The sequence below is a fragment of the Amblyomma mixtum genome, chromosome 4 (genome assembly GCF_055824585.1).
Source record: "Amblyomma mixtum isolate Tamu chromosome 4, ASM5582458v1, whole genome shotgun sequence".
Lineage (NCBI taxonomy): Eukaryota > Metazoa > Arthropoda > Arachnida > Ixodida > Ixodidae > Amblyomma > Amblyomma mixtum.
In genome coordinates this window covers 153,495,638-153,512,564 of record NC_143015.1, presented here as the reverse complement: position 1 = coordinate 153,512,564, position 16,927 = coordinate 153,495,638, and the positions used below count along the sequence as shown (strand labels likewise).

The 16,927-nt window shown below is 45.6% G+C and overlaps 1 protein-coding gene across 1 annotated transcript in view; it reads right to left on the bottom strand.

The window, feature by feature from the left end:
- The window catches only part of dor (vacuolar protein sorting-associated protein 18 dor), a 57,046-nt gene that overhangs the window by 4,035 nt on the left and 36,084 nt on the right, over positions 1 to 16,927 (bottom strand). Inside the window, exons 21-26 of the mRNA XM_089588391.1 lie at positions 16,356 to 16,487; positions 14,012 to 14,093; positions 11,343 to 11,592; positions 7,658 to 7,775; positions 3,549 to 3,692; positions 328 to 386 (exon numbers count right to left, since the gene is read on the bottom strand). Coding sequence (XP_089444517.1) covers positions 328 to 386; positions 3,549 to 3,692; positions 7,658 to 7,775; positions 11,343 to 11,592; positions 14,012 to 14,093; positions 16,356 to 16,487 — 785 coding nt within the window. The remainder of the gene's footprint in view (positions 1 to 327; positions 387 to 3,548; positions 3,693 to 7,657; positions 7,776 to 11,342; positions 11,593 to 14,011; positions 14,094 to 16,355; positions 16,488 to 16,927) is intronic.

The window sequence follows — 16,927 nt, the reverse complement described above, 5'->3', positions numbered from 1 at the left end:
GTTTCATTGCATTTAGTGTGTAAATAAAAAAAATATTCTCTAAGACCCATGTCCCCCCTTAAAAGCATCACACCTAGTGTCCATGAACACTTTATAACACGTTCATGGCATCATAATCATGGTAACATTCATTATAACATATTCATTATAACATATTCATGGTATAATTCATTGAGCTCCATGCATGGCCTTCAGGCAGATGCATATATCAAGCAGTATGCCAGGCAAATATTGGGCTCAGCCCCCCCCCCTCCCCCCACAAACCTCCCAATTGCACTTGATGCAAAGCATAATTGCTCAGTGAAATCAGAGTCCAGTCAGACTTACCTTATTGCTATCTCACCACAGAACAAGCATTCAGAGGCAATGAGGTCATCCAGTTCATTCTGAAAAAAAAAAAGAGGGCGCTGAAACCTAAACCCAGTTCTACGTGTGATAAGAGAAACACGTTATTACTCACCCCTGTGTTTACTCACTTTAATATACTGATTGCAGATGCATTGCTCACAGGATACTGAGCATTTATTTTTTACTTACTGCACTTGCCAATAACATTCAATAATGACTTCTTCGTTGCTTCGCAGTAAGCAAATGATACTGAATACAAATGCTGCTGTAGTGCCATCTATGAAAGGTTTGACGCATCGCAAAAGTGCCAGATGAGACATGTAAGCCACAGCTTTTAACTGCCATTGGGCAAGTTATGTTCTTTATCTATCAATGCTGACCTCAAACAAAGATGACCACTCCCTTGCTCAAATACACACACACATACCAACTTCTTGTTTTTTACATAGTTGAAGGAGTCTTGTTCTATGGTGTAAAATGTAAAGTAACTGGCAATGTGGCGCCATCTATGACATATTCGGCAATAGATGACATCGAGAAAGAGAGGGGGAGGGCAAGGCCTTTACTGAAAAGCAACAATATTTTCAAGCATGTTTAAAATCACCAACACGCCGCTCTGTGCAGAAGAACAAAAAAAGAATCGTGTAAAAAGTAACACTACCCAAAAAATTCAACGGTTGATATTCCATAAGGCACTACACAAAGCTTAGTCTCAAAGCGACCAATGCCTAGAAGATAGGACGGCAAAAGCTCAAAGACTGGCCTTTATCTGCCCAATAAGCACATGTTATCAGCCATAAACCCTTCTTTATCTTTGCTCATCCACAATACCAAGAAGCAGCTGCTTCGTTTCTTGCAGGCACCATGGCGGGTGACTGCGAAGATAACCCCCACAAAAGCCCTACTTATCTTCCCAACAGATATCTTTCCAGTCTGATTTATCCTATACCATTTGCAGTGGCATGTACAAAGACACTCCTAGATGTTTCACCCTCTCTTGGTGTGAAGCAGTGACATCAAAACTAGTTTCTTTTAGGAAGGAATTTTAGTTGAGCACACATCTCGACGCCCTACGCGCTCTTACCATACTAAGAAAGTTACCGCGTTTTCATGTAAAACAAATGTCTTTAAGTACTCGTTCTTTCCTCATACTATCACCAAGTGGAATGGTTTACCTGCTGAGGTTGTCAATTGCGAATCGGTCAATTTATTTTTACAAGCTCTGAAGGATGTATAGGGCTCTTATGTATCCTTGTTTTGGGCCAAGTCCGATCCCTTCGTTTGCTGCCAGGTTCGATGTAATTACATGTTCTCTGCCTTTGTATTCAATTTTGTGTTGTATGTTCTGATTTTTGCTCTGTTCGCTATCTGCTTCTTTTGCAATGTACTTGTCATTTTTTATCAATATGTTTGTACCCCACTCCTGCCTAAGGCCTGTAACACAGGCTGGCGGCAGTATTTGCTAAATAAATAAATAAATGAATAAAATAAATTATCTTTTGGTGACCTTATCTCTGACTGCCCAGCTGCACTGAGGGATACATTTCCTCGAAAGTTCTCAAAGTGGAGCCTCTGTGCAGGGGAGGCAGAGATGAGAGAGGGTAATGAGAGGAGGAAAGGAGAAGGAAGGTGGGAAAGAGGTTTGAAGACTGGCAGCAAGAGAGAAACCATGGCTGCCAATCAAAGTCAAGGGGTGGGGGGGTCAGTGCACAGGGGGTATGAAATGTCACACGGTGATCAACGGACTGGACCGCGCCACCCGGTCACATGGTCTGAACCTGTTGCCAGTAGCGGCTTCTTTGTCTGGATGGAACACTAATGCTAACACATACTGTGCCGCATTAATCGCACTGATTGTTTGCAAACTTTTTTTTTAACGCCACTGGAGTTCCATGAAGCTAAAAAGATTGGGGACCCCTGCCGGTTTATCTCATGCTCGGCAACTGTGCTCGGCTGGCCGGCCGATGTGTGACCAATAGCTGCCATCCTCACAGGCACGCATGAAGCTCGGAAAAGGGAAATCAAAAACTACGTGGCCAGACTTAATTTTCAGCAACAGGGCCCACCGACCGATGTCAGGACGACCGCTGCGTGCACGGCAGAGGTGCACGGTCAAGGCTGCACCACGCAGTTCTGGCTTGAGGAAGAGCACAGCGAGTGATCGGAACGATCACTTGAACGATCACTTGCTGTGCTGATTATAACTTCCCATAGCCGCCCTCTAGGAGCTTGTTGGAACTGACCAGTGTGAGCCCAGATGCTCAACCCGGCAGTCCTAATTATCTAATTTTTAAGGCGTAAGCCTTTAATGCCTCATCGTTGTAAGCAGAAGTTGTTGACAGAAAATGTCACGCTTTTCAATTGGTAGAAACGGTCGTGACATCACAGGGCGCCAATTTCAAACGCCAATTGTACTTTGGCTTCTAACCATGCAACTAATTAAAGGGATTGTATAGTGATTCTTCAAGTTAGTGGGACTTACTTAACCAATTAGCCTAATTAACCTTCCTAGTCAGACCAGATAAATAAATAAAACCGAGTAGGAAATTGGCCGAGCTCGGGATTCGAACCCCGGTCTCTGGAGTGCGAGACGAGCACGCTACCACTCCGCCATGCCAGCTCGATGGCTTGGAATGAACAAAGGCACGTCTAGTGAATACGGTGTCTTCGTTCACTCCCATCTTCCTCCCTTCCTGTTACGGCGAGGTTTAGGTGACCATCGAGATATGAGAGGCTGATACATTTGCTTTCCTCAAAAACCAATTTGCCCACGAGCAAGGCGTAGAACCTTTCCTCAAAAAGCGTTGCATTCAAAGGGCAACGCATTGCACTGAACGGGTGGTGGCGTTCCGTGGACCGCCTGGCAGCGCTACAACAGGCTGTCGCGTTCCACTCCTAAAGGCGAAGCTAATGCGTCACTAATTGGCAGTTAATTAATGCACCAACAGAATGTGAAGTGAACAATCGCATAGCAGAATGCAGCACACAGGCTTTCGCCTTTCACCACTTTAGCCGCTAAAGTTCCTCGTAATTTTTAAAATTAAAGGGGGCCAAATTAACGAGGTTTCAACGTAGAATAACTATCTTTTCCACCCTGTGGCACCCTTGTCCTTCGTTCATAGACTGAGAGAAGACACTCGTCATCTCCAACCGAAACACTCCCCAGGCGAGGACAGCACACAGAGCCGAGGCACACTCACCATGAGCTTCTCGCGTGTCGTCAGCGATGGCAAGCCCGCCGCCGAGGACAAGGAGGCGCTGTCGTCTCGGCCGCTGAGCATCGCCAGTTGCCGGTGGATGTCCTCGATGCGGTTTGCCTTCGCTGGGAGAGAGTGCTGCTGGACCTTAGTACACAAGAGATGACATTCGGAGAGAACGATAAGATTAGGCAGCGCAGGAAGGCAAGCGGTAATTTTTCGGAAACCACACGCGTATGGGAACAAACAGAGGGGGAACAGCTGACGGAAATGAGAATGACTCAAGCGCAATCAAATATCTATATGTGGCTGCAGAGGAAAGCTTCACAGCTTTCTTGTCTCTCGCAGCTGAAAAAAAGCAAACAAATCTTATCCAGTCTAAGGAAAAAACCTGGGACCACAAGTAGGCATGACTTCTAGAAATGCCAGGGTTGGCTGTTGAGTGATGTGACCGCAACATCTGAAAAGTGCATGCCGACAAGTGTTTTCTTGACATACAGTTTGCCGACATGCGGTTCGCGGACATGCAATTCACTGACATGCAGTTCACCGACAGTTCGTTGACATATGCTTCGCCGATATATGTCTTATACCCGTGCCACACGCGCACAAAAAATGGCAGTAAATGCTTAAGGCCTTAAGTTTGTTAATGCCATTATTTTTGGACTTGGTGCTACACGTCCACATTTAATGTCATTATCGAAAGTGACGATGACGATAACGCTTGCAAGGTAGTCAGAAGTTTCAACTGAACATAAACATTCCAAATGAGAACGATATATGGGAAATGTTGTTCAAATGTAATGCAAAAACGATTTTTTAGAAAGTACGGCTGTTCCTGCTTTACAAGTCGAAAAAGTAGCCATAAACTCGCATGTCAGCACATAAGTCGAGAGCATCCGTCAATAAGGCTGGTTAAAATGGCGCTCTACACATCGAAAATGCGGTATGGATGCCTCATCTGACTGAAAGTTAAGAATTAACCATTTCCTACTGGTTAGAAAGTTGTTACTAACAAAGCTGCGTGCTTTTCTGCGTATGGAATGGGAACGAGAGTACACATTGCATGGGCGAATGAGTTGTGGCGAACTCAGTAGGTCGCGAATGGCAGTAAGGCTAATGCCATTAAATTTACGCATGTGACACCGCACGAATGCCATTAAAACTTAAGGCAGTAAGCACTTAATGGCATTAAATCTGCCCGTGTGGCACGGGTATTACTGACATGTGTTACGCCAACTTGTGTCTGAAGCTATATTCTGATAAAGAGCGATGAGCAAGTGACTGCACCTCATTGCAACGTGTTAGAAATGTCTTTGATACATTATTAGTTCTGAAGGATTAAGTCACTCACCGGGCAATAACTTTTTTAACTTAGTGCGCAACAAAAAAAAGAGCATTCAAACATGACATGGGTGCTCACTAGGTTAGAAAGAGAAGAGCAGCTCTTGCACAAGAAATAAGCTGGAGTTAAACAGAAAGCCAAGCTAGTAGTTGGTCATGTGTAACAATAAACACACAGTGATACAAAAAAAACGGTATATGACACGTCTTGTCTTTATCAATGACCTTCCTGCCGGCATTTCATCATCCATCCGTTTGTTCGCAGATGATTGCGTTCTTTACCGCCGTGTTAGCACTACGAACGACCAGTCATTGCTGCAGGACGACCTGAACTTGATACAAAGTTGGTGCTCGACCTGGCTCATGAAATTGAACGAAACTAAATGCAAGTTTATGCATGTGTCCCGTAAACAATCTAACCTGCACTTTTCACACACGCTAAACAGGACCGCGCCATCTGAAGTTGAATCCTACAGATACCTCGTCATAGTAATAACAAGTGATCTTAACTGGTCGAAGCACATTACGTCCCTGGCTGCTAGCGTTTCTAAATCACTAGGATTCATCAGACGATCGCTCACATTTTCTTCCCCTAAGGTTAGACTAATCGCATACGAAACTTTCATCCGCACTAAACTTGAATATGCATCAAGCATTTGGAATCCCCATCAAGAGTATTTAGCACATATGTTAGAGGCCATTCAAAATCGAGCTGCTCGGTTTATAACATCAAATTATGATTCTTGGTCGAGTGTTACTAATATCAAATCCTCCGTTGGTTTACCTTCCTTGGCATCCCGTCGTAAGATAGCAAGGCTCTGTCTACTTCATAAACTTTATTATAATTTTCCCCAACTGCGTGAGAGCCTAATTTTGCCCCCTTTAAGATCATCGCGACGTTTGTTTAAATGCCGTAGTATTCAACGCATTCATGGTTCAACCAATGCGTTCAATTCCTCGTTCTTGCCAGCTGCCATAGCCGAGTGGAATGTCCTTCCAGACAGTGTTGTGAATGAAGTTAATTCCCTAAAATTTAAACAGATGTTAATTGCTTTATTCCCCAAATGATTCCTGTTGAAGGCCCTTTTTCTTTTCTTTTTTTTCTTTCTTTTTCTTGTGTTTACGTACTTACTCGCTTGTTTTTCTTTTGAAGTGTTCACAGCTGTATCTACATGTGTCTAAGTTTATGTTCCAACTTTGTTCTTTGTTCTTTGTGACTTGATTACTGTTCGCCCCCCCCCCTCTTATGTAATGCCCCCTGGGGCCCTTAAGGGTAAATAAATGATGATGAATGATGGGTGATACTTGCTCCCTGTTCTTCCCCTGTAATTTGAGCGCTATGTTTTAGTCGCCATGCATAACCAACTGCTAGCTCTTCTGTCTGTTTCAATACTGCAGCGATGTTAACCGGTGCCTAGAGAGCCTCCAAAGTGTGAGCTTAAAACCTAAATCCAAGCATTGTCTTTTTTTTTTGCTCGCATGCACTATGCCAACCTGTCGTCTGAGAACATGTTGAAGCTGGACTGCACTGATGGTTTACCTCACTCTACTGACAAACAGGACACTTCTACTTAAAAATGGAGACTTTTATAAGCTATAAAATGGCAAAAAATAAAACACAGTTACCACAGCCACTGGCCATTTTCACAAGCAAACTGCAATAATGTCGTGGCAGTTTAATTAGGTGCAGATCCCTGAAGATAGGTTGCATCATCATAACCTATAAACAGTGATTATGAAGTCCTTTGTTCTATACTAGAACCCAATTTTACTAAGAACAAGATTTGTGTTAAGTGCAATTAAAAAGTGCTAAAGTCTGCGCAGCTTCCAGCATCCTTCATCCACCTTTCTTTTATACCCCTGTCACACGGGCACTTTCGATGCTCATTGAACTCGATCTGCATCGAGATTTTCCAGCACGCTCGAAACATCCCGTGCCACACGGGCATTTTCAATGCTCCTTGAGAAGTTTCCCTCATGTGTGCTAGGTGGCGCCAAATGTTCCTCCAACAGCCATAACAAGGTGATGTCCGGCAACACTGTGCAGTCGGGGGCAGCGGCAGCCAAATCCGTATCCAGACGTGCGACGCACCTATTTACCTCTGCTGTTGTGCGATGGAACCCGAGAGGCTGCAACGCCTCCGCGATTTCTGTGTAGACTACGGCGTTTCTCTTCTGGCGCCGCAAATTATCTAGGCGGTTTAGCCAGCAGTCGATGAGAGCGGCTGTCTCGCGCTCTCTCCATCAGTTGCGCGTCGACGAGCAGGAGGACGCCATCTTTGTTGTTTACAATGACGTAGAAACTTGGAGCGTGGTGTCGAGATTATTTATAAATATGTTTGCACATAAGCAGGCATAGTGCCTGAAAATGTTCTGTCTTGCATTTTAATCAATTACAACAGCAGCAGTTGTAGTTTTGTTTTGTTAACTAGTGTTTATTTTTATAGCTTCGTGAGAGCGAGAGTGCTTTCGATTGTGCTTGGAACCTCAAGCACTCTTGAGGGGCCGGCATCGAGTCAAGCAGGATCGAGCTTGGTTGCGCTTGAAAGTGGCCGTGTGACAACCGTCGATCTGCATTGAGTTCGATGAGCATTGACTCAATGAGGATCGATAGTGCCTGTGTGACAGGGGTATTATTTCCTGTAGTGTAATTATAATGAATGCAGTTCATTCAGTGTGTTCGTTTTTTGTGTCTGAATAAATATAAATGGATAAATGAAGATTCTGAAGCAAGAAAAAAAACGACAAAGCAGCGTATTCAAGCTCACCTCGGCTGAAAGGCATTCACTGTGAAACATGTGTCCGCAGGGGAACAAGTAGAAAGCCTGGTTCATCACTGCATACTCGCACAGGGCGCACTTTTCATCCGAGTGCGCCACAGCGTACCTAGTATAAGAAAGAAAGTGAACAGAAAACAGCAACACGGCACTCAGTTTTAATGTAAAAGACCAAATATTTTAGGGGAATCCCCCAAGGTGGAGTACATTTGTAATAAGGGAGTAATTAGTACTCATTGGCATCCACCCGAGCGCAGCCATACGGCCACAAAGGAAAGCTATACAGCTTTCACAGAAACTTCGTAGTTAAAGAAAAATTCCTCCTGGTCCAGGGTTCGAACCCGGGACCACCGCTACACCGGAGCAGTCGCTCTACCAATTGAGCTAACCGGGACGGCAAGCTTATGGTAGGGCGAGAGCGAATTGATCAATAACTCAAAGTGGGAACAGTGTTGACCAAATATTTTAGGGGAATCCCCCAAGGTGGAGTAGATTTGTAATAAGGGAGTAATCACCCCTTATTACAGTTTTAATGTAAAAGACCAACTGGCAAAAAAACTCTCGATCAGCCACCCCATCTAAGACAATGTTACCACACCTGTAACAACCTGACGGTTTGCAGCATGAGGGTTAGCTAACATGGACACATTTCCTTCACCTTTTGCCCACTGTGTCAGTAATCCTAAACAATTTGCATCTCCAGACGCCCTGCAAGAATTCTATGTGTGATGGAAGACTGCTGTGCCCTTGCTGCCTGCTACGTATTAAGGACATAAGAGTGGACGACCACACATCGCTCTTGACCTAGCGTTTATGCCTTCTCAATCAAAAGGCTCCACATTTTATATACAACTACCAAGAGTTTCCAGTGGCTTTTGATTTCTGGGCTGTAATTTCTTTACCACTGCATTTACACACACAAAATGCAACCCCGAATATAACATGAGAGGGGGAGTTTGAGAGCTCACAAAACTGAAAAAAAAAAAAAAATGTGACGATTATAATGATACCTCTTCCTGTTCAAGTCAACTAGAGCTGAGGGTTCGAAAAAAAATGGAGACGGCATGCAAAAATATGGAAGCAACGGTCTCCAATGCAGCAGCTCTTTTTTTCCGAAGACCATTCGTCAATGGAACCGTTTGCCGGGCGTTGTTACTTCCATCTCATCAAATGAATCCTTTTATTCCGCTTTGAACAATGTCACGTCATTTCATAGCTAGATGGTGCGTCGTTATCTGTGCGCTGCTGCCTCGTTTCGTGCGTTCCACTGTGTATACCTTTCCTGTCAATGTGCGGTATACCTGCGTGAAATACACGTTTGAAGTTTTTTTTTTATATATATGCATGTCTACTGCGTTGGTGCTTTCTCCTAAAATGCACGTTTATTGGGTGAACAACACAGTTGACTTTCTTGTACCCCAAATTCTGTACATAGATGCGCATTGCGTCAATGTTGTTATTCTTTGCTTACTTTGTGAATGCTTGGGCTGCTGTTTCTCTTTTTTTTTGTATTTACCTGCATTTATGCGCTGTGTTACTGTATCAACCCCCCCACTGTAATGCCAAATGGCACTGTGGGTAAAAGATAAATAAATAAATAAATAGCGGTCACCGCAACTGCAGTGCTAAATCAATGCTATGCCTGTTCGACCTTCTTTCCTTTCCATACCTTACTCAACTCTATCAGTGCCTTCTCTCTCTCACCGGCCCGCACCGCTTCCTTTCCATATCCATAGTCACCTTCTCTGCCTGTATGTGCCATGCCGCCCCAAGGCAGTCAAAAAGTTGGCTTCTTGTACAACTAAAGAGTGTGGTAGTGAAGCTCACCCTAGCTATAATGAGGAGCAGCGAGGAAATCACGCTATATTCGCCCCCTGGTCCCGAATATAACGCATGAGAGGTTCTGAAACTGATGAACTAAGGAAAAAAAAATTACCGACGATTACGTTACTTCCTAATGCGAAATTTGAGCGCAGCAAATAAGCTGTTTCACCTTTTCGATACAGCTGCGGAGTTGGTTTCAGGGACAACGCCGCCGATGCCGACACAAACAATATGATACCCTCGCTTCTGCAGCGCTAAGAACCAGGTCTAGCCGTGGGAAGGTGGTCACGTATTCGTCGACGTGCCGGGGCCTACGTGAAATAACCGGCGCGTCGGCAACTGAAGAGCACCCTATCCGCCACACAAGAACAGGGGGACCCTTTCCTCCTCTTTCTGCATGGCGGCGACGGTGTTCTATGCAGTCACGTTATCTTGACTCTCTAGCGGCGTCAGCGGCATCCAGCGGTATCAGTCGGTCGCTGCTAGCGCTGGGGGGATGAAAGGGGGGCGGAGCTGGTTACGAGGCCGACGACAACGCCGACGCCGACGCGAAACCCAGGAACGGACGCCAAAGAGCTGCGCTCTAAAAACTAACCTTACATTAGCGTAAATAGGACAACTGACAGAATTAGAAGATGCTACTTTCGAATTAAATTTGGGATCTCCTCATTCCCATCAGCACCCCACTTTCCTACACATTCCCCACTATCAGCAATGCGCTTGTTACAACGGCGTTTGTGTGTTGTTGTAGAAGAATTAGTGTGGCTACTAAGTGTATTAATACCGCACTGCACTACTGACCTCTTTGCTCGATGTGAAGTGCGTACCTTCAACAGACAGGCAGAAAAGCAATAGCAGAGAGCTACTACACATTTTTTTACGTCCTGTCATGCAGAAGAGAAATAATGTACATTGTTTTACGTCCTGTCATGCAGAAAAGAACTAATGCACATTGTTTTATGTCCTGTCATGCTGACGAGGACTAATGCACATTGTTTTACATCCTATCATGCAGACGAGGACTAATGCACATTGTTTTACGTCCTATCATGTAGAAGAGAACTAATGCACATTGTTTTACGTCCTGTTATGCAGCAGACAACTAATGCACATTGTTTTACATCCTGCCATGCAGAAGAGAACGCATGCACATTGTTTCACGTCCTGTCATGCAGACGAGGACTAATGCACATTGTTTTACGTCCTGTCATGCTGACGAGGACTAATGCACATTGTTTTACGTCCTGTCATGCAGAAGAGAACTAATACGCATTGTTTTACGTCCTATCATGCAGAAGAGAACTAATGCACATTGTTTTACGTCCTGTTATGCAGAAGACAACTAATGCACATTGTTTTACATCCTGCCATGCAGAAGAGAACGCATGCACATTGTTTCACGTCCTGTCATGCAGACGAGGACTAACACACATTTTTTTACGTCCTGTCATGCAGACGACGACTAATGCAAATTGTTTTACGTCCTGTCATGCAGACGACGACTAATGCACAATGTTTTACGCCCCGTCATGCAGAGGGGAACTAATGCACATTGTTTCACGTCCTGTCATGCAGACGAGGACTAATGCACATTGTTTTACGTCCTGTCATGCAGAAGAGAACTAATACGCATTGTTTTACATCCTGTCATGCAGAAGAGAACTAATACGCATTGTTTTACGTCCCGTCATGCAGAGGGGAACTAATGCACATTGTTTTACGTCTTGTCACGCATGTGCTTCAGTTTTTTTGAGCTTATGCTTTCCTACATTTATCCGTTCAGTGCACCGGGGAGCCCAACTGCAGATTCCCATCAGAACGCAAAGCGCAATCCCCCCAACTGGCGACGCACTTGTTGCGGAAGGCCTGGATCTCGGCGCGGATCTCCTTGGCCGAGCGGGTGGCCTCCTCCATCTCCGCCTTGAGGCCCTCGATGTGGTCGTTGTACTCCTCGAGCGAGGCGCAGATCGCCTCCTTGAAGTGGTCGATGCGCACGAACTCGTCGAAGAAGGGCAGGATGTCCTCGATCTTGATGAGGTCGCACTCCTGCAGGAACTCCATGGCCCGCTTGATGTCCTTCTGCTCTGTCACCACGTGCTGGGCTGCACCAGGCGAACACACAAAGAGAGGCATGTTTGGGCGCCTTGAATTATCGTATTTTCCGGTGTACAAGACGCACCCTTGTATAAGACGCACCCGCCATATATGCAGGGTGTCATTGAAAAAATTGGTATATAAGACGCACCCGTGTATAAGACGCACCCCCATTTACCCAGTTAGGCTAGTGAGGCTTAATTAAACATGCTTATGCGACCATCGCAAAATGCACCGTACGTGTGAGAAGTTCTTAAGCAACGCTAAGTGATCGAAAAATGCAACACTCACGCCACACCAGCCCACGTTTTAGCACAAAAGAAAAAAAAAGCGAAAGAACTCTCTTTATGTCCATAACAATTTATTTTTACATAAAACCTTCAAAGTCTTCATCTTCGGATGCGCTATCGAAAAGGCAACGCGGCTGAAACATTCTCTTCGCACTACGTACTTGCAAAGGGTGACTAAAAAAAAAAAACATCGGCTTCTCTTGGCTTGTCTTGACAATGGCGAGAAGCGCGACTGTCGCCATCTTTTGGCATTTCACATTACCTTTCCTTGGGGCCTCCGAAACGGCCGCGTGTTTAAGATCACGGAAGTGGTCAACCCCGCCGTTTCATGATAAAGTTCACCTAAAAAAGTTGCGCACGGCGGTCCCCGCATTGAAGTATTAACCATGTTACAACCGCGTTATTGGTAGTAATATTTTTTCGGTCGAAAAAGCTTGAACATGAACCTGAGTAATTTCTGAACTCGTAAAAAAAAACCGGAAAATTCGCATATAAGATGCACCCTTGTACAGGACGCACCAGCAAGATTTTTGAAAAAAAACCGCGTCTTATACACCGGAAAATACGGTATGTTGAAAAACAAACAACTATGAAACATCCGAGCTCTGCTGTGTGAGCACTAGCTGCGCTACATGTGCGCTGTTGATGCCTTTTATTGACAGTGTTTTAATCGCACATTTAACACAGCACAACAGCAACCCTCCTTCCCCTACCATCACTCACACCTTTCTTCTACCCCTTTGCTATGTAGACGTCTATGCTGATGTTATAGGTTCGGGGGGGTTCACGCCTGACATTTTTTTTTGTCAATTTCAAATGGCAGCAGTACAGCCATTTCCTGAATCATTTTTTTTTTCTAAAACGCGATAATTATACTGTTAGCATATTACCTCACTTAATGCCCTTCTTTTGTTGTGCAAAAAAAGTCACAGTGCCACTTTCCCCAAGTACTGTTAGTTTAACTTCCCGGTGCAAAGTGATGTGGTGATGTTGGAAATGTCGCTAAGTGCGTAGAGAACATAAGAAAATATACCGTAAAATTCCGAACAAGCGCCCCCACCCATGCAAGGGCCCCCCTAAAATCACTGTCAATTTCACATTTCCGCGCCGTTCCGGGAAAGCGCCCCCTCCCCCGGCCGTTATCACGCACCGCACCCAAGCAACACTGGTCTACCCCGTCCAGTCCAAGAATCCAGTCCAATCCAATCCTGCTTTTCAAGCCATTCGCATGCTCGTTCCATAGCCTCCTATGCTCGTTCCCATCCATGCTCGTTCCCATGTGTCGTTCGCACCCGCGAACGACACATGGGAACGAGCATGGGGCCTAAACGTCGATGACGTGCGCCGCTTACTGGTACTGGACCAGGTGCCCATCCATAAAACAGAAGCTGCCAAGAATGCTTTCGAGGAGCGCGATACCGATGTGCTCTATGTGCCTGCGGGGTGCACGAGCATCCTGCAGCCGGCTGACGTTTATTGGAACAAGCCTTTCAAGTCCACCCTACGGCGTTTGTGGGAAGAATATATGCGCGAAGAAGAGAGGACGCCCAAAGGAAACCTGAAGAAGCCGTCGCGCCAGCATGTTCTTGATTTTGTTGCCGAGGCATGGGCTGCTGTACCTGAGGAGACTGTGGCACGCTCCTTCAAGGGATGCGGAATTACTAACGCACTCGATGGCTCGGAGGACGGCGACCTGCATGGCCGATTGGCAGACGTTGGAGCCGTGGCACCAGAAGACCGGCGTGCGCTTCGAGCGGAATGTTGTGAACTTTTTTTTGCGACTGACTCGGAGGATTCTTTTGATGGTTTCGAGAGTAATTGACCTAGCAATCTTTCGCTCAATAAAGTTCATGTTGCTGGAGCTAAATAAAATTTTAAACCTATGTGCACTGCGTTTTTTTTTTTCCTCGCGGAAAAATGTCGCCGCCATCTTGAATTTCGGCGCTGTTCCGGGATAGCGCCCCCCCCCCTACTTTGCCAGTGATTTCGACTTGCTGGAGAGGAGGCGCTTGCTCGGAATTTTACGGTATGTATAAATAAGCATAGTCGATAATCCTTTTCTGGAGAACACGTTTCAAAGAAAACGGCCCACAGACGCCAAACTTTGAGTCGGTGAACGATGGCTCTGACTGCTCACCAATCTTAAGCCAGAGCTTTTTGCGCAGCTCCTCGTTGTTCTCCGGCTTGTCAGCATTCAACTTGGCCAGGTCAATGTCCACCTAGAGGTCAATGACCAGGCAGGTTGCAAAAAAGAAATGCATCAACACAAACCAGCATGAAACCATCATTTAGCATTGAAGTTCTCAACTGTACCAGCCTCAGCAAATTTCAACAAATTTCAAAAGTTGTTGACAAACCCTGCATGTCCTAACTTCCGTCCCTTCCTGCTTATCCCTTCCTGCTTAACGTACACGAAAAAAACACCTTAAAAAAGAAGCCCAAATCCAACACATAATTACTGGCCGATAAAACAGTCTGCATTAAAAGTTATAGTGTGATTAGTCCCGAAATAAAGTGGGTAAAGAGAAAGCTGGATGTTAAGGCATGCATAAATTGCCTGGAAAACCGAAAAAAAAAAAAGAAAGCACTCGACGGAACCCAGTTTTGAGAGCGCCTGCTTTGCAATGACGTACATTCACGGACTCGCCAAAGCAAAAATTTGGTATGAACATTTTACAACTTTCTTCGAAACCAACAAGACCTGGACTGCAGTGACGCTACTGAGTGACAACTATTAAACTATAGACCAGATTCTTTTACCCTCACACGCAGGCTGCTGGCGCGCCCCTACTCTCGACACCAGTCGCCATCTATCGGCGCGCGTGGACCGATGGACTGCGGATCGCGCCGGCGCCGCGCGTAGAATGCATGTTTACGTGTTTGCTTCTGTCGTTGTAGTGCTTCGTAATAACGTATGAGGGTGTGTGCTGTGCGTCACTACTCACATTTTCCCTCTACCAGACAGTACTGCGGTTATCTTGCGCGCAGTTAGTCGTTAACGGGACATCTCCGAATATTTTTCCGTTCATTTGGATGTAAGTGCAGCGAGGCAGTGCGCGTCTGTCGCGTTGTTTGTGCCCACCATGATGATATTGATATTGATCATTAGCGCTCGTGTCCTGTCTTCACCTTTTTCTGTGTCTCGTTTTTCGCGCTACATTTTTCAGTGATGATATTCTGCTGGCTCAGGATTCTAAACGCTGGCACCGCAGCGGCGACGCTGCTCCACCGAGCCGCTGGTGCGGCGGCGCTGCTCAGGGAAATTCTGGAATAGTATTGCAAACAGCAAGGATTTTTCCCACGGAGTAGTCGGCCAGGTAGCGTACGGACTGGAAACCGGCACTTCTAAGCAGATTTCTGCGCTGGCGTGTCGTTTGTTGCCGTCTTTTACGTGCGCTATCATCTATGATAATTTTAGGCGCAGGAATGTGGATTTATTGATTTGAATCAGTGGTGTAGTAAATGGATAGGCGAGCTGCAGACTGAAGGTTGTCCCGACGAAGCGCGTGTTTTCGATCACCTCCTTGCGCTGAGCTTGCTCTAGTTTCCATTAAACACATTTCATGCACAGGATTGTAAGCACGACCGCTACAGATTTCAGTTGCTCTTTCCGCACGCATGTCATAGGGATTGGAGGGGGTAAAGGATTTACCGTAGTGTCTTTCTGCTTTTGCTATCTACCTTAATCATAGGAAAATATGCGCGATTTTAATACATTAATTCAAACTTAGCCAAACGCCTACGCAACGCTGTCACACGCGGCGAGAGCTACAGAATAAAATGAAAGCGACTTCGGACCTCAGAATTCGTGAAAGCTGGATTCGGTGCTAATATCTATTCAAGCTTTGATAATTTGAGCAAAAGTACGTTTTTACGCACCAGGTTGCATAAACCATGACAAATTTTGTTTTTTGTTGGCGCTGCGACTCAGTTAAGCTCACAGCGGTAATTTGTTGATAAACTGGCGTACCACGCATGCGACAAGAAAGCCCTGTTTGTGGGTGGTACTTTAAGGCAGAAGGATTAAGAGTGCATAGGAATTGGAACTGCACGCTAGCCGCACACCTAATACTTAATACTAAAAAAAAAAATTTTTTTGCAGTGGAGCACCAAGACGGTAGCGATATAAGCACGAGTGCGTTCTAAGCGTCAGCACAATTCACGTGAATGTCAAACTAAATGTCATTAAAACGCATCAATGTGCTCCTTTTGATAACGTGAATACTTCCTGCAACACAGCCACGCTGCGGAAGTATGCTCGGCAATGTTTTTTTAGCGCCCGAAGCGCGGCTGTATGCAGGCACGGCCGCGGAGCTGCCGCAGCCCCGCAGTCCCCAAAGAAACGCCCGCACCGCGGTGCACCAGTCGGCGGAAAATGGCCGCACCCAGGAGCGGCTCTGGATTCTGGTCTATACCAGCTCTCAGTAATAAAGAGACCTCCATCGTTCAGAATCCAGCGGTTGCAACAACAGGCACCATACCTTCAGTGCCAAGTCCACGGCCTCTTCGTACAGCTCCATGGTAGTGTAGATGTGCACACAGGCTCTCGTCAAGTCCAGCTCGGAGCAGACGCGTAGCGCATACTTCAGGTCATAGGGAACTGTCGCCTGGTCCTAGGAAACAGGGGAGTCACTAAATGCACGAAACTAGGCTCCTCTTCTGATCAGAGACAGCAGATAGTCTGGTCCGTATCGTAATTTGAAAACACAAATGACCTACAAAGCTTTGTGAATAATCCGTGGAGCAAGCGAAAGCTGTAAACAGGTCAGCCCGCTTACACACGGTACCTCACATTGCGTTTCATCATCATCATCATCATCATCATTTATTTTACCCTTAAAGGCCTCTGTTGAGGCATTACATAAGGGGGGGGGGGTACAAAGCAAATGCAACTGAGAATAATACGTTAATAGAACAAAACATAATGCAATACAATAAAATGAAAAACGATACATCACAATACAACGTTGGTCAATAATGTAGGGCGCAAGGCTGAATTAGGCGGTAACAACAACAACAAGAAAAAGAATAAGTGTAACTGGGTGAAGTTTGA